Source organism: Tachypleus tridentatus, chromosome 13 (assembly GCF_004210375.1).
Source record: "Tachypleus tridentatus isolate NWPU-2018 chromosome 13, ASM421037v1, whole genome shotgun sequence".
Lineage (NCBI taxonomy): Eukaryota > Metazoa > Arthropoda > Merostomata > Xiphosura > Limulidae > Tachypleus > Tachypleus tridentatus.
This window is the reverse complement of record NC_134837.1, coordinates 133022677-133041083: the sequence shown is the minus strand read 5'-3', so window position 1 is coordinate 133041083 and position 18407 is coordinate 133022677. Positions and strand designations below refer to the sequence as shown.

Sequence of the window (18407 nt, the reverse complement as noted above, 5' to 3'; positions counted from 1 at the left end):
GCAGTCCACAGGTAAGAATGCGGGAAATCAAAGACTCTATTGGGCCGCTACATCACATATTATACATTATGCTTTGGCCCGGCATGGCCAAGCGTGTTAAGGCGCGCGACTCGTAATCTGAGGGTCGCGGGTTCGCATCCCCATCGCGCCAAACATACTCGCCCTTTCAGCCGTGGGGGCGTTATAATGTGACGGTCAATCCCACTATTCGTTGGTAAAAGAGTAGCCTAAGAGTTGGCGGTGCGTGGTGATGACTAGCTGCCTTCCCTCTAGTCTTACACTGCAAAATTAGGGACGACTAGCACAGATAGCCCTTGGGTAGCTTTGTGCGAAATTCAAAAAACAAACAACTTCAAAAAACTTTAAGCTTTACTTTTAGTGAAGGCCTCCAGTGGTACAGCGCTATGTCTGCAGACTTACAACAGTACAAAACAAATCTATAAACCCGTAGAGAACTACTTTCAAACATAAACTTTTTGTAAAAAAACAAAATCAACAAACAGAAACCTCTGTAACACAATCGTCTACTCTTAACAATATTAAATAAAAATAATTCAGTTCTGTCTTTCTGAAATGATTACATCAAGATACTTGATAGTGAAAAAATATAATAAAATATAAGATAGTAACTGTGTGATATTTGAAACGCTCGTAAATTTGAACTAGGTTCATATTGTTAAATAAGATACTAAGTTAAAATATTATAACGTAATTGCATCAAAAGGATAAACATGTTGAAATGAACGGAATGCTTATTTACCATTTCGAAATGTTGATATTGTTCTTCAATACAAATTTAAAACAGAGAAATAAAACGAAATTAGTTTAATATACATATATATGTGTGTGTGTTATTATTTCATTATTAGCCTAGCGTTAACTATTTCATCAAAACTCGCCACTAGGGCTAATTTTCGTATTCAGGTTTTTGGTTACTTCTGTAAGCGTAGCAACTGTAAATAGTGTAATTGTAGTAGGAATTAATGGCGAAGAGAAGAATTAACCAAACGAGATCGAAAAAATACCACAGTAGATCACGTGATAACAGAGACCATCATCTTCACGGTGATTAGCGTAAAACTAATATTAACTCAATTACTAGTGTAAAATTCTCATTCATTTTGCTCATGATTTCGGCCTTAATTTTTCTTTGATTCTTAGATCTTTTGTACTGTTATTCTTTCGTACTTTATTTTTTAAAGTAATACCCTAATGTATTAAGTTTTTATTAGACTATATATGTAAAAACGGCTGGTTTAGGTTGAGAAAATTTTTATATAGAGGAGCGAACGAGTTACACAACCCCCTTCAAACATGTGGTCAGCTATCGGTCAGTTACCTCTTTCTTTGTGAACCTGACGATGACCGAAGAAGGTCGAAACATTGTTCGCTCCTCTACATAAAATTTTCTCAACCCAAACCAGCCCGTTTTTACACATATATTATTCTCTGCAAGTGGGTTTTCTCGTCATCACTGATTTCTATTAGACTGTATTGAGTTTTGAAATTTATTGTAAGTCTGTTAATGATTATCTGAAGTCCAAAAGCGTTGACGGGGTAGGTGACATGAAACACTAAAAAATAAGTAATTTCATTTATTTTCTTGCAGCATATAGTATAGCCGTAAACATTTATCTTGGAGAATTTTCCTAATCATAGAGTAAGGGCTGAGCGCAGATCGGTGGTTAGCATGCACAGACTGAATCTGAGGATTCATGGTACACGTAACTTTCTAAATAGAGACTTTGGGGCCATAGTATACTATAACAATTGTAGTATAACAGTTGATAATGGATACTGTTGATATATAACGACCTTCTTTTTATTTTCAAAATTAGATATAGCTTAGTGAGGGTAACCCATGTGTAGCTCTGTGTGAAAAAAAAAGACAAAAAAAATTAAAATCGGTTTCACTATTTGTGTTGCCTTTTTTAATAGTAAGTTATTTAAAATATAATGTAAAAGTCTTAGTATATCCAGTATTAGTACTGCAGTGTTCAAATGACAATGTGGAAAAACTAGTCCAATGTATTTAGAATTTTCACTATTTGGGTGGTACGCTTTAGGTTATTCTATAAAACAGATGATAAGAGACACCAGGCAAGGTTTCATGTATTTGTTACATTGAATATCTGTGTGAATTGTAGATTTATGTTAAAAATGGTAGCTACAAGAAAGTTCTTTCTCTTGCTTACAAGCACAATAAAAATATTGAGTGTTAAATGTTTTAAGTGAAAGTTTTGCTGTCAAGTAAATTTTTGGTTTCCTTTAAAAAATTCTAAATTTTAATTTCAAATACTAAGTCAGTACTTACTCATTTCAACAAATACCACTGTTGTTTAAACTCGTAGATAAATAACATGTATTGAAATGTTTCTAGTAAGCTAAATATCTCATGTTATCTTGTACATTGTTTTATGAACCATTATTTTTATCTTTAGGTTACTATTTCCAAATCAATGTCCCATTAATATATATTATTCAGAAAAAATATAATGTTTCAGTGAAGTTTAGATCTGTTGAAAGGCTCCATTTGAAACTGCTGAAAAAGAGCATGTTAATATTTTAAATGAAATTATACAGTATAATTTAGTTTAAAATATTTTTTAAAACTTTAGCTAATTGAAAGCCCCATAATTTTACAAACTAAATGGATAGCTGTGGCAAGATCTTTAAAAGAAATTGTGTTCGAGTTGTTTGCACAAAGCTATACAAGGATTATCTGTGCTAGCCATCCCTAATTTAGTAGAGAAAAATTAAGAGGGCAAGCAGAAAGTTATCACCACACACTCTTGAGCTACTCCTTTACCAATGAATACTGGGATTGATCATCACATTATAATACCCCCATGGCTGAAAGAGTGAGCACATTTGGTGGGATGGGGCTTCAAGCTCCTGACCCTCAGATTATGAGTTGAGTGCCCTAACCACCTGGCCATGCTGGACAAAAGTTGTGGTGAAAGTGGAATTTATACATTTGTATCATGTTACAGATTTTCAGAAAAGTGAGATTATTAGCTTCTGCAACATATTTGCTTTGATATCACAAGCTAATAGAATAATGCAGATACACTTTATGATGCCAGAGAACATGGATTTTATAATCTCAAAATATGCAATTTAGCTAAAATGGGATATAATGTAAAAGACTTTGTTATTGTACATCAAAGAAATAAATTAATCGTAGCTCAAGTATAGGAACTTGTGTGGGTGTGTGTGTATATATATATATATACATACACACACCAAATAATGTGTATAATATAAATTGCACAGTTGTGATTTATTGCCATATTTGATCATACAAGGTTTTAAATCATCACAGGTATATTTATATTTAGTAATAACTTAAGAGTGGGTATTTCTAATTGCCTTAAAGATGACTTAGACATTAATAAGTTGGAAAAATACTTTGAAAAAGAACTAACTATAGAAAAGTGCATTTGGGTTACCATAATTAAAATCACATGTTTAATATAGATGGAAACCTACTCAGTAACATGACTGAAGAAAGAATTTTGGAACAATAATGGATAAGTTATTCCAACTATTGAAGTAGTGCTTTGATACAAGTTGTAAAGTTAATTTGATTTTTAGATGTACTTACCGGTTTAATTATTACAAGTCAAAAGAGATAGTTACCTCTATATTAGAAATTATTAATTAGGTCTCTCTTGGAATACTGTGAACAGTTTGGATCTCCTTATCTATGAAAGAATATTAGCTTATTGGAAATGGTTCAGAGGAGAGATGTTGGATGATTCCAGAGATGGAAAGGTTCAAAGACCAAAAATAACTGGCTCTCTGATACTTCTACTACAGATGGTCTAGTAGCAGCTTCAGAAGACTTATTTGAATCTGATTCGTGATGTAACTTTAAGCTCCAGAGCAAGTTTTGAATTAAGAATATATAAATTTTATAGTATACCAATGACTTATTTCCATGTATTAATGACATGAGAAAGCATTGACTCCTCTGGAAAAGTGGAAGTTTCATTATGTGTATTTCTCAATATTACTGAAACATGGAACTCATACCTACAAAGGAGAGTTTAAATTATGCAGTTAAAACATCTGTACTTTAGTTACATAATTAAATTATAAATAAAGTAATGGATAAATTATGTAATTATGAGAGTACGTGTTGACTGTGTTAGTCCTGGTAGAGTAGTTTAGTTGGTATTAGAACATTACTGTGTTGTGTGATAGTGTTGACAGTCAGTTCATGCAATGCTTAGACAAAAGTATCCATGTATTGTACATTTGGGTGAGATAATGCCATATCCAGAAAGTAGAAACTCCCAAAAGTTCAGTTTCAAATTCCCTTGAAAGTTATCATTAGAATGAAACTGAGTGAGGTAATGTAATGAGGTTATCTCATTAAGTTTTTAACACAGGTTCTCTTCTTTTTCTTTTAGACCTCTATTTTTTCTTTATAGAAGACAATGTATATGGTACAGTCTAGGCTACCTAATATGTTTAGTTAAAGCTGTGTATGGTATATTGAAGTTAAAAAACAAAACAAAGGAAATCTTTACTCTCCAGTTCATGATAAGAAATATTTCCATCACTTAAACATATCCACTGTAGTACTACAAAATATTTCAACCAGTTACTAGTATAGTATTTTAGTGTTCATTTCATGTTCCTGCTTTTATGGTTTACCTTTAACAAATTTTGTTTTCCCACATTCAAGGGTTCAGTTTTAATGATGCCAAGAAGAAAAAAATAATTCACGAGTATAAAAAATTACGCTGGAAAGAAAAATACAAGCAACAGACGACAGACCACCAAACCAGTGACTGTAAAAATGAGAATAATCATCGGTAAGTGCAGATCTTGATTTACAGTTTAAATGTGTGTGTGTGTGTGTGTGTATGCACATACATTGACAAGAAAAATAGTTATAACAGAGTAAAGTGCGTCACCCTTAATTTTCAGATGTTTCTTCAACTTTTTGTACAAGATTTGATTGCCACATCAAGGTTTCATCGTTTACTAATGAAACAACTTTAAAAGTAGCCATAAGAGAAGTTTAAATATAATTGGATAAAACAAGAATTAAACTATTTTCTAGTTGCAAAATAATTGTATAGCCTTAAGAGTTTGTGTTTGATAGTTTCTGTAAACATTCCTTTTAGTTCCATTGTTTTGTGAATTACAAAGGTATTTATATGTGATATCTATTTGTGAACTACAGATATTTTCTTACATGAAAAGACATCAGTTAACTTGAGCTGAGGTTAGCTTATATAGATTAGATACAGTCTGAATGAATAAAAAAGGAAACTTTATTCTGAGTTTCAGTTTTACGAAGACACAGCAATATAAACATAGACTACAGTATGAATGAAGTCACATGACTAGCTTAATAATGTTATCTTGATGTTTGTTTCTTTACATTGCAATGTTTTTATATAAGCATGAATTTATTTTTTCATCAAAGAAATGGTTGTTAAATCAGATAAGTTTGCTCAGGTATCTTTAATTGCAGCCCTTTTATTACTGTTAATTTTCAGAAGTTTGATGTGGAATTACTATGTTTTAAAAATGAAAATAGTGACCTTGTTGTGGTATTTAATCAGCATCTGAATTCATGTGGTAACCTTTAGAAGAGGTCTATCACATGAAACCAAGGATAATTTGAAAATTACATTGAAAGTATAAAGATTAGACACTTTTTTTCCCTCCTGTTTGGGGCACATGTTAATTTATCATTAAAATAATGTATTTCCTCCACATTTAAGAAATAAGGATTTTCAGTTATATTACTTTTGAACATTATTTTATTTTTTTTAAATTAAAGTTTGCCCAAATTGTTTAATGTTTTCCTACATTAATTCCTTACTCATTACTAGAAATTTTACCAGACTATTAATTGAAAAATGGGGGGTTCTAAAGGTTCCAGTACAATCTGTGGACAGAACTCGGGTTTGTGTGTATTTGCATAGGGAGTTAGAAAAAATTTTAAATTAGCAAGTAGAAGGATTCTTTATATCTAAAAAGGAAAAATAAGTTACATAAAGTAGTAGTTTGTCTCAGAAATCAATTTTTATCATCTCTTGAAGTTGGAAATCTTCACTGTGCAGGGTTGATTTGTGCTGTGACAACCAATTTGCAATGCTATGTAAATTATATTATTAATTAGAATTTTTTAGTTTTAGTTTAGCTGTACTCATTTTATGTCTCCAGGCAACCTTGTATTTCACCTAATATTAAATTAATGCTATAGGAGTATTAATCTTTGTAATTTAAAACCTGTTTACTGTTGTACAAAGTTTTACAAGGTTAACCTTGTATCATCAGGTACAACTAATAACCTATCCTTGTTGTCATTGAATCTCAATACCACATTAACCTAATGAAATGTTGTCACTATAAATATTATACTCTGTATATCGAACAGTAATGTTTTATGATACTTCCTTCAACTATCTAATCTCCATAATGTTATTTCATAGTTCTAGAGGCTGTGAGAAAATAAAAAGTTAGTTAATTCTGTAATGATAGAGGAGTTTTTAAATAGTTAAAAAAAAGGAGAACATGAAATACATTAATTTAAAAGTTTAATTTTCAACCTGTCATATGTGAGTTATGTCTTTTTTATAGATCTGTCGAACAGCCAGGAAGGAATACTTTTCACAGAGCTTTGAAGGAGTATGAGAAAAAGCAAGCCGAGAAAAAACTTAAGCAACAAGAACAGCAACGAGTGGAACTCGAACGCCACAAAGCTTTGCAACAGTACCAACAGAGGAAGAAAGATCGTTTTAAAAAATTAAATAAGAAGACTAGAAAAGGACAACCTGTGATGAAAGAAAGAATCATGCTATTACTGGAGAAAATCCAATAAATTATTCCAAACCATTAGCGTCTTGTATGTAGTGACTAAGATCCATTATTTCCATATTATAAAACAATGAATTAAAAAATTAACAACAAAACACATTCAGGAGTTATTTTAATTTTTTTTAAATAATTATCTTGGTTTCATAAATGAACAACATTGATTTGATAATTACACTGTTTGAAGAAAGAAATGTTTTAGCATAAGAAAAATAGGTATTTTTCCATAATCTGTGAATGTCATATTCTGTTTTAGACCACCATAATAATAAGTGGCAAGCTAGTGGGTTTTGACGTTTACCCAAGGTCCATGTAGGAATACTGGCATGTTTTTCTCATTTAATAATCCAGTCTAAAATGAAGGTAAAAATGTTATTTAAGAAAGTGGCTCAGTGCAAGTATGCTTTAAGGGATAAACCTCTGCAGTGTATTCTAGTAGCTTGTTGTACACTTTTCACTGAAAGTTTAAAACAATAAGCAAAAACAAGGCACTGAAGTGGCATTTCAGTTTTTACAATTTATTTCTAGGAATGGTAAATTTTACCATCTTTATTTATATCACAACACACCCAAATTGGAATAGGGACTTTTCTACAACTATACTACGTACTTATTTTGACACCACATATTATTTTCTTGAATTAATGAAATACAAGTTCATAACTTGGATGTCATTCAGATATAGAGAATTAACTTATGAACTGATAATGCAACAAGCAAGATTGTTCAAAGAAATATTGATACCACTTACTGTTAAAAGTACCTAGAGCTGTTGTTTTTCTTGCACACCAGAGAGCCACAAGTTTTGTAGGATATGAAAATCTTGCAAAAACCAGTATAGTATGTTTCACTTAAAAATTAATAGGGCCCAAAGATTTCTACAAATTCCTTTAAAAATATACAAGCGTTGGGTTAAGAGTTTCGTCCAATGTTGAACAACTTCCTTACTCAACATCTAACATGTTCTTAATTTCCCCCATTAAATCACATTACACAAAATCAATATTAAAAGAACAAGCTAGTAAACTCACAAAGCCTGATACAAAATTTGCAGCACAAGGTATGTGATTCACCTTAGAGTTCACTGCTTGTGTTACTAACAAATTTTTAATTCTTTTCTACTTCACATTCCTGAGATCTTATGTTTATATATATAAATTCCACAATTTCTCTACTTAGCACATTTAGATGGGTTGTGGGCTACCGAAGGGTGAACCAGAAGCCCTCCTGCATCCTGAAATGTTTTATATATAGTTCATTTTCATCTACATGCATTATGTTTGGCTCATGACTGGTAAATGAGAGTTTTGAGGGAGTTTGAACACAACACATGTGGCTTGCAGGTTAGTTTAAGCTATCTATCCTGTTCTAAGTACTTGCTTTTCACTCTCATTTTTATATACAATACACGTTTCAAATGAAATGGAATTAATATTTTAAATGTTTAAAAACTACTGAAGTTTTTAAATGAAACAGATATTTCATACAAAAGAAAATCCACTAAGTATCAAATTTTTAAGACAGCCTGACATTTTGAAAAGTTAGACAATTTTATAAGCAAAAGAACAAAGAAAAAGCTTCCAGTACTGCCATCAAAACTCAAATATGTAGTTCCACTTAAAGATGAGAGAAAACTTTCACTGCTTGTTTGATAACAAGTAAAGAATCTTCATTTAAGCACCACAAAAATAAAAAATTCTATTCAATGGGCTATGTGTGTTGTGCCCACCACCAGTATTGAAACCTGGTTTTTAGCCTTATAACTCTGCACACTTTCCACTGCAGGGCAACATAAAATAAATGAAAACAGAACAATGTTTGTTTGTTTTTTAATCTGATATAATCTACGTAGATTGTGTTTACCAATATAGTTATTTCCAAATTAACATAAGTTCTTTCATTATGAACACAAAAAAGGTTTACATGTTTCTACTTGCATAATAAAAGTAAATAACATTTTGGGTTCAAAACCTTCACATTCAAGTTTCAAGGAATTGTAATGATATTTTTAAATTTATCTATTTAGTCAAAGCTATTTTTTGGAAGATTAGTTCTATTATTTTGCAAGTAGAAAGATTATTTTTAATTACTTCTGGCACCAGTGCATTAGATCTGAGATGATGTACTCATGACGTCATATCTGCACCCTAGAAATGGACAAAAATAAAGTTCTCTGTGATGGAAAAGTGAATTGAAACAGGAAAATCGTGACTCCTATTAAAGACCTACATGCACATTGGATAAATATTTTGCAAAATTCAGGGTTGCACAGTGTGTAATAAAAAGGTTTTTCCAGCATCATATAAGCAAGAGTTCCATTATAGCATAATTAATGTTTTTTTACCACTTAAATAATTTTATGTAATATTTGAAAGTGGTAACTCTTCTTGTAAAATATATGTGTGAAGCACAGTAACTATATTTGCATTTGTGTTAAGCATTATATAATTCTCTTTTTTTTATGATTATTGAATGTTATACTATTTACTAAAGTTATCGTCATATTTGCAATAACACTCGTTTAAAAAATTTTGATGTGTTAGTGATTATTTCATAGTTTATTGTAGGTTACAGTTGAAGATTCTGGCATTACTACTGGTACAAGTCTGATACTTGCTAGTGTATGATTGGTAAACACCATGACAAGTAAATGAAGTTTGTAGACAGCTTGAATGGTTTGTGAACAAAACTTTATTACAAATTATGAGAACACGCTTGTTGAAACATTGTACGTTTGTAATAGTTTCTTTCACTACTCATTCAAACTGTTTGTAAACTTTACTTTCTGAAGAGTACGTTTCTCAACATCACATGACCAGGTAGTGCTTATGTTTATATGGTTATTGATTGTACGTGGTTATTTATTAGTTACTTTCACCTTCATACTGACTTGTAATATCCCCTCCCTCACCAAACATTTTGGAAGTTATAACTTTTTAACAGTCTTATAATTTGTGACAATTACAAATCTGGGTATAGCTCTTAAGAAAGAAGATATTATGCACTCTTGCTATACCCATCATCTCTTCCACAATTAAACTTAAGGTAAAAATGTTTCATGAAAATGAGACTGAATGTGAAATGATGATCAGAAGTGTTTCCTCTCCATGTACAAAATATATGCAAATATGTTTTTCCATGTTTTATAGTACATAATATACTGTCTCCTATATCTTACATAGTGCACTGTAGTTAACTGTCCTTATCAATGCACTATGGTACATGACCTTTCTCTAACTCAGCTCTTGGAAAAGCAACTTCCAAATCATTAGACCTCTTCACAATTTGCAAGTGTCAATATTTCTGCCACAGCTCTCATATCATTCTCATCTTGGGTGAGAACAATATTCCTACATTCTATTTAATTTTCTGCTTTGTCCTCATTTCTGTTATCTGAGCCCAGCACAAATACCAAGTACTCCACTTCTTCCTTAGTTGAACTAAGACAATCAAGGTAACATCTTACTGATCATGAATGTGCTATAAGTAAACACTGTAATCTTAAGATTTTATAGATATAGTCAAGCACCACTTACAAAACATATGGTTGGTTGGCCTATAACACAACAGCATAAAGTCTTAATTGTCAAATAACTCACATGGTAACTTTATGTTAAGCTATAGCCAGATTGAGTAAAAAAAAAGTATAGGTGTTAAATTATCTCAAAGCCATCCATCCCACCAAGGGGCATGAGGATGCTGACAATAGTGTTAGAAAATCTAGCCACCAAGACAGATCCTTGAGAAGAAAAGATGGCAGCAGAGGATCAAGAGAAATTTACCATTGGTCTCTCAAAGTCCATTGAAAGAAAAACCTTGTGTAAACCCAGCCTATATGTGCAAGATGTTCTAGAGATGCATAAGAAAGGCAACAGTTGGGGTGACTAGACACTCATTGTTTTCTGAACTGTGTCCAACATCCTTTCTTATATAAGGTGACAAAAATCAAATGCAATATTCCAATCAGTGCCTTACAAAATGAAATAATTACCTCTTTCAATTTTCTTGAACAAGCTTTTTATATACAATAACAAGCCTAAAGTGTTACTTTTAAAAGGCAAGGAAAGTTTAAACTACATTAAAATTGATTTAGAAAGAGAATTAATGTACACATCAAGTGCCACACACAAGGTTAAAGAATATACCATCCCAATTTTACTGTAACATTAAACAAAGAATGAAAAGGTACTCTTCACCCTTAGGAATATTTCATAACATAGCTAACTTTTTTTAAAATTGCTACATAGAAACTGTGATTTTTACAAGTTTCAAAGGATTGAGTGTAAGAAATATTAAAAACTGCCATGTTTTTCTCAATTAAATTTGTTTATCAGAGGTAAGTTTTACCCTTCACAATATTTTGCTCATGTGTAACTAGATACATATATACGAACAAGAAATAAATAAATACCTGCATTTATGAAATACCTGTAAATTCCACATAACTGGAAAGACATTTCTCACTTGACTCAACACTGTTTAGTCTGATTACTGTAGCAGACCTTTCAGGGATACCAGGAGAAGCATAACCTTTGCAATTTTTGTTGAAGGAATAAATAAATACCTGCATTTATAAAATATCTGTAAATTCCACATAATTGGAAAGACATTTCTCACTTGACCCAACACTGTTCAGTCTGATTACTGTAGCAGACCTTTCAGGGATAACAGGAGAAGCATAACCTTTGCAGTTTTTGTTGATGTGGTTACTGAGATTACTCTTTTTGACAATGACTTTTTTACAGGAAGGACAGTGGTAATGCCTAGACGTTATACCCTCATGTGGAAGATGACAGATGATTGAATAAAGACCTGAGGTGAAAATAAAAAACTCAGATGATAAAGTATATCAGTCTTGATGCTTAAATAAAATCAAATATATTGCTTTTTTTTTGCTCAGACCTGAATATTCAGGTACAGTTAAAAATTAATTATAACAGCTTTAGTAATAACATCATGCACAAATAGAAAAGATGGGATATAGCTAGTAAAAATCTACTTATTAGATGACATTTCCAGCATAATAGCAAGCTGCTGAGTTTGAAATGATACAAGAATATAGTTTGTAAATTATGTAACAGATGTCAAAAGAATGTATACTTGAAAATAACACCAGGTACAACATTAAAAATATAACACTCATATTACATAAAATATTTCAATTAAACTAATGGCAGGATTCACTGTATGAACAAAAACATATAAATACAAATAAATAAATTTATGTGGAGACAGAAAAAAAGTACATGTATGAATGTGTTAACTTTTCTGAAAGAAGTGTTCAATCAATCCCTTTTAGTAGATAGTTTGCTTTGTTCTGAATTTCACACAAAGCTACACAAGAATTATCTGCACTAGCCATCCCTAATTTTGCAGTATAAGATTAGAGGGAAGGCAACTAGTCATCGTTACCCACCACCAACTGTTGGGCTACTCTTTTACCAATGAATAGTGGGATTGACTGTCACTATATAACACCCCCATGGCTGAAAGGGTGAGCATGTTTGGTGTGATAGGGATTCGAACATGTGACCCTCGGATTACGAGCCAAGTGCCTTAACCACTTGGTCATGCCGGGCCTTTTGTAGAGAGATCCCTGTTTATAAGTTTGTCAATTTTCAAAATGTTTTAGTGGCATAAGACAGAATTTCTCAAACAATAGTCTACAGAACATCAGGGTTTCATGGGTTATGCCGAAAATTTCATAAAAATGTTTAAAAAGTACGATTTGTAGAAGAAAAAATTCTCAGAAATTTAAAGTTATGTGAAATAAAATAATTTGAGAATTAGCTTCTCACATACATGGAACTTAAAAACATCAATAAGTCCTGGGATACACAAAAACATTTTAAACTGGAGTCCTTGAGTTACTAAAGCTTGAGAACTGCCAACATTGGATGATGCGTACTATCGAAAAACAATTAACATCAAGTTCTGAACTATTAAAGTGGTGTCTACAAGAATAATATTTTTGAATTAACATGCTAGCTATAGATTTTATAAAGGAAAACTATGGTAGTTAAAATTATTCAACATTTTTTTGAGTTCTTAAACTTGCAGCATTTATTTATAAAGTTGACCTATTTAATTGAAGAACATAATAGTTTACCTTTACTAGATGTACTAATTACTTGAAATACTCAACATTTTTCAGCATCAATAAACTGAAAGAAAATGTTATCAGAACAGCTCACCCAGTTTGAAAGATTTATTCTTAACATGTATACTAACTCGAGCTTTTCAATTTATTCAACTTATAATATTTATCATTCTCAGATTGTTTATCTCCATGAAATACTGTTGTGTAATGAATACCTTAAACAAATAATTGGAAGCTTAATAAGGATATTTCTAAATAAAAAAAATTGAAAACTCCATGACAATGTTCACAGTTGATAAATACCCAGTTTTATTGACCACATCCTACTTGGGGAAACAAAGTTTCATACTTTCTAAACAGTAAGAGTTTTTAATAAGAAAGATCTTCCCACAGACCAAAACTAAATTATTTTCAAACTGTTCTTTAGAATGAAACATCTTTTCACAACAAAACATTGTCCATAAATATACATGTGGTGACTGCACATCTAAAGAACTAAATATTTCCCCCTCCACATCCAAAACCACTTAGGTAAGGTAATGTCTATTTCAGTCTATGCATTTTCAGTGATGAAATCACAGATGTGAAACTGGACATCAGATAATTAATTCAAGATTTAACTTTTTTTTAAAAGTAACTTTGACCTGGAACTGTTGCTCAAAGAAAGTCTATCCATAACACAAACCTTCTCTGTTTAAAATGTTACACGGATGAAACAAAACAAGATAATGAAAACAACACTTGAATTATGTCCGATATAACAACCCATGTCTATGTTATATATTGGCTATCACAGGATTAAGTCTTGATGTTATATATCTGAAATAAAGCAAGAAGGATAGTGAATGCAATAACTTGTAACAACCCAATCTACTGTTGCATGTTAGCTATCAGAGGATTAAGTCTCTATATTACATGGATGAAAAAAGTGAAACCTTACCTAAATAAAAATATTTTTCAAACATTTATTGATGATAATGAATTGAAAATGAAAAGTAATGTTGGTCATATGCTGATAACTCTAAGTGAACTGGTTGTAGAATTACTAATACATTATATAAGACTTTACAAAAAAAAACACTTTAATATCTGAAAATGCTGAGTAAATCACCCACCTCTACCAATAAGTAATCATCAAAGGATATCAACAAGAAGTCATCAAGAAAGGATACCAATAAAAAAAAGTCACTGTAAAAGGAGATAACTATGAAATCATTATGTTAAGAGGCCAATCAATCCTTTCCACTATTACTTTTAACTACTTTTTTATAAATTTGTCAATAAGTTTGGTCTCAAACTGAAGATTACAATTCAAGTTTAATTACTGTAAATTACTTAATTTATTAATTTAAAAACAAATATTAAAAAACACAGCTAAACATCAAATATTGTTTGTTTCATGGAACTTTGAATGCAACACCAATTCAAATTAGATGTCTGTGATATCAAAATATGGTCTTGTATAAATTAAAACTTAAATTACTTATATTAACAAGCTAGAATATAAAATATGAACGTCCTATCTTTTCTATTTGTTGAGATATCACTCATGTACAGAAAGGAGCACAGCAGCACTACTCACTTTTTTCCATTTTAGGAAACACTCCCTTATAAACTTACAAGTTTTTGATCTGTCAAGCCCCAGACTTGCTCAACTGAGATCATGGCTCAGTGGGGGCTTTGCATCATTTAAATGACTCCAGCAGTTTCTTTCAATAATTTCAGCATAGATCAGATGAATGTATGGGGTCATAATGTGTGCTGCAACACTGTACTTTCTGTATTGTTAGCCAGACTCTGCTGAAAGGTCAGTATAATAGAAATAATAAATATATATTAATATATAATGTTATGAAATTGAGTCTGTGCTGAAAGAGTTAAAAAGCATTTATGACAACAGTTGTGAGAGTTCTGTTATGAATTGTTAAGTCTAGATATCTGCTAATATACTAACTGATCACTTTTATCATCTTATATTAATGCTTATATCAAGTTTCAAATCAATAAAACTACTTACCATTGGTCCCAGATACACGTGTTTTCCAATGTACCCTTAAGTGACTCTTGACTTTCACTATCTTTGTTGGTTTGAACTTTGAGGCAGGGCACAACGGGCAGTGGTAGGACTTGCAGTCCCCTTTACAGCAATTAAAGCATCGTTGAAGTAAAGTTTCAAGCTCATGCAATGAAGAGAAACATGCTGCTGTTGCCATCATGAATCAATAAACATCAACCTCCCATGGTTGACAAAACCAGCAAAGTCCTGTAGATAATCAGTTCTGGCTTTCTTGTCATTAAAAGAATACACTTACATATTAGGTCATATGTAAAACTACTTATACAGTATAACCAAACAACAAAAAAAAGCTAAAATATTAGGTATTTTCCAGTAAGTTTATTTACTTTCCTTAGCTTTCTCAAATTGAGCTTGGTCAATATGACCGATCACATGGCCTATATGTACTCATTTAAAGTCTTTATAGACTTAACACTTCTAACTTACAATATAGTGTGTATATCTTCACAATATTTGTCAGTATTTCGGTTATCATTATAAATATTTCACATACAAAAAAATATATATTTTAGTGAAGTATCCTTTAATAAACTAAAATAAAGATTTGTCTAGCAATATACTGAGTATTCATTTTGAATAGTCCCTATACAAAGTACTTTTAATTTTAAGATTAAATATATTTTTCTTCATCTCAAGTTTCTTTTGTGTAATCCCTAAAACCTCCTAACTACATTTCAAACATTTTTTTCAGTAAAATGTTATATTTTATGCCATTTTCTCTAACCTATCTTTATATACCAGTCAATCTCATAACCACACACACAAAAAAATCAAATAAATATGAAATACCATTTCTTCTTTTCTAGAATGACTACCAATTGTAACGTTAAACTCCATTCAAAAGATAGTATTGAAAAGTAAAATAAACATCCTTTATCAGTAGATAACCTCTACACATTATAAGAAAATGGAGCTTACATTCCTTCAAATAAGTCAAAAGGTAACTTTCAAGCAACTCATTATACTGAAAGATGTTACTTCCCAGTCTAGCTTTTGATTTACTATTTTTGTGACATAAAGGAATAAGAGAGGATTTGTTTGTAACTGTTACTGAAAAACATCAACTGTTAAGTACTCTCTTGTGGTCCATATGGACCCCAAATAAACAATAACAGCTTTCCGTATATTAAATTTATAAATATATATTTTATTTGCTCTGGTAGCTTTGTTTGGAAAGTAATGAATAGTTACATGTTTCTTAACATTTTCTGCCTGAACTTTATTCCCTATTTCCAATGCCTTGAATTAAGATAGGGAACTTAAATATGGAAGGGACAGAATAAGGTTAAAAATATTCTTCAGCTGAAATAATATGGGAAGTATTAAATGCTCCCATACGATTCTCTCATTCTTAGTGGTTGTTACTCGTTACTTAAATCTCAGGTGCTGGAGAACAGCAAAAAATATAACATCTCTTAATTACACAATAACCTTTTGTAGGCTTGAACCCACACTTTTATATGCATATACAGATTAAGTGAATATTTAAGTGTTAAGTCTTCAACTGAGCATTTACGAATAGGGAGAATACTGCAGCTTTACGTCCAACTCAAGTGAAGGCCTCATTTCCAAAGTGTATAAAAGTACAAACCAAGAAAAGGCCTAAATTTTGAACATTATTTCCTAACTATTTCACAAACACAACTTTTCTTAGTTGGTAGATGTTTATTTTTAGGCACTTTCTGCTTTAGTTTTATTAATAAAACCTATGACCACATATATACTATCAGAATATCTTTTTTTCTTTCAGTATCTATGAACACAACCATACATACAAACTATTACTACAGACAAAGTTATTTCTACACTGGGCCCACCCCAGAAAAGTAGAAATTTAACTTCACTTTTTCAATACATTTCTTAAATTCTTGACAGATACTAGCTTCCACTAAAGTATTTCACTAGCTACTGATGGTCCCTCAGGTAAACTAGTTAGATAGTCATTTTCCAACCCTGTAACAATGACCCCTAAAGTACTTCACTAACTGACTAGTCTTTTCCAATCCTATAACTGATGTGATTTCCTCAGGTACTCATTATGTGTGGCGCCTTATTCAAGTTTTTTTTAAAGATATTACTATATCAAGTTTGAGTTTTTTTAACTTCCACATAACAAGCAACACTTTCAAAAACACTGAAAATATTAGTAAGAAAATACTTCCCCTCACCCTCAATAAATTCATCTTGTTTCATTATATCATATCACTGAATTATTCTATAAAGCTTCTTTTATCGGCTAAAATTTTGTCACTAGGGGTGCTCATTTTACTTACTTCATGATACAACTATTCATTATTTATCAATAATTTAGATGAAAATGAAATACTGTTATAAATACTACAATTCTCTCAACTGTAAACAACTGACAATACCACTTGATGATGAGAAACCCACTTGAAATAAAAATGCATCTCAATCGTTCTGAGATACATAATACCCCTGTTATTATATCAGTAACATATAATTTACCCTAAAAGACAAATTAAATAATGAAACTTTAGGAAAATGCACATTTATGTTCACAGATTAATCTCTGTATTACCTTCAGTAATTTTCTCAGGCTTCCCAGTCCTTTTTTCATACAAGAACAAAATTACAAAATTCCAAAGATTAATGATTAAGTATAACTCTACCTGCCCTTGATATATTAGGGACCATTCATCAACTATTCATATAAGTTGTAGGTGTTACTGCAACTTGGAAACACAATAAGGAAATGCTAATATTACCAGAGAAGAGGTTGAGATTATATTTTCAGCATTACTGGTTCAAAATCTAATAACTGAAGATAGCTAAAAAATTTCACTTTTACTATACTTAGAATAAATGTTACGCAGTAATTTATCCTTTTGTTTTTCATTTCGTTCTTTTCTCACTCTAATGTAATATTAGGCGATAAACAAATAATTGTAATTTACTAAATTATAATTTAAAAATGCGCATGAACATATATGACTGTTAGTATTAGTTAAAACAAAACACATGTAATAATATCAGTAATACGCCGAGTACAGTATTTGTATTGATACATGTCGTTTATCATGGTCAGGTCTATTGTTGAATTTCCCAGTTAATCTTTGACAAAACTTGTGGGAAATTATTATAATGAAAAAATAAATAATATTCTTTAAAATATATTTCAAACAAACAGTTATGTTAATTAAAGATTAAACTTCACGACACTAGTAGTACTATAATTTACAAATTATCAGTTTGGAAACTTTAGTTTGATACTATTTCGGGGTTTGTTTTTTTTGTTTCACTTTCTAGAGCCAGTATTGAAATAAGAAAAAGCGCTAATCAAATAACAAAATATTGTTTTTGTTGGTGTTTTTTTTTTAAAGTGCAAATCCAAACTATTGATTACCAGTGTTCTGTCCACTATGG

General features: G+C 31.0%; 2 protein-coding genes across 14 annotated transcripts; one reads left to right on the top strand and one right to left on the bottom strand.

The window, feature by feature from the left end:
- Positions 1-890: 890 nt before the first annotated feature.
- Positions 891-6867, top strand: LOC143237769 (uncharacterized). Its single transcript, XM_076477332.1, has 3 exons — positions 891-1065; positions 4697-4826; positions 6610-6867. The coding sequence occupies exons 1-3, from the start codon at positions 984-986 to the stop codon at positions 6848-6850; spliced, it is 453 nt and encodes a 150-aa protein (XP_076333447.1). The 5' UTR covers positions 891-983; the 3' UTR covers positions 6851-6867.
- Positions 6868-7340: 473 nt separating this feature from the next.
- Positions 7341-18407, bottom strand: LOC143237770 (uncharacterized). Of its 13 annotated transcripts, none has more exons than XR_013020257.1 (5): positions 17189-17397; positions 14961-15230; positions 14564-14740; positions 14059-14131; positions 7341-11655 (listed from the first exon to the last, which is right to left on the bottom strand). XR_013020257.1 is itself a non-coding variant. In XM_076477337.1 (3 exons), exons 2-3 carry the CDS (start codon positions 15157-15159, stop codon positions 11414-11416), a joined length of 441 nt encoding a protein of 146 aa, XP_076333452.1. In that variant the 5' UTR covers positions 15160-15230; positions 18388-18407; the 3' UTR covers positions 7341-11413. The 13 variants fall into 13 exon arrangements, 7 of the variants coding, with proteins under 7 accessions (XP_076333452.1, XP_076333454.1, XP_076333453.1 ...); XR_013020254.1 differs by having other exon boundaries at positions 14564-14743; positions 17189-17389; XR_013020255.1 differs by lacking the exon at positions 14059-14131 and having other exon boundaries at positions 14564-14743; positions 17189-17367.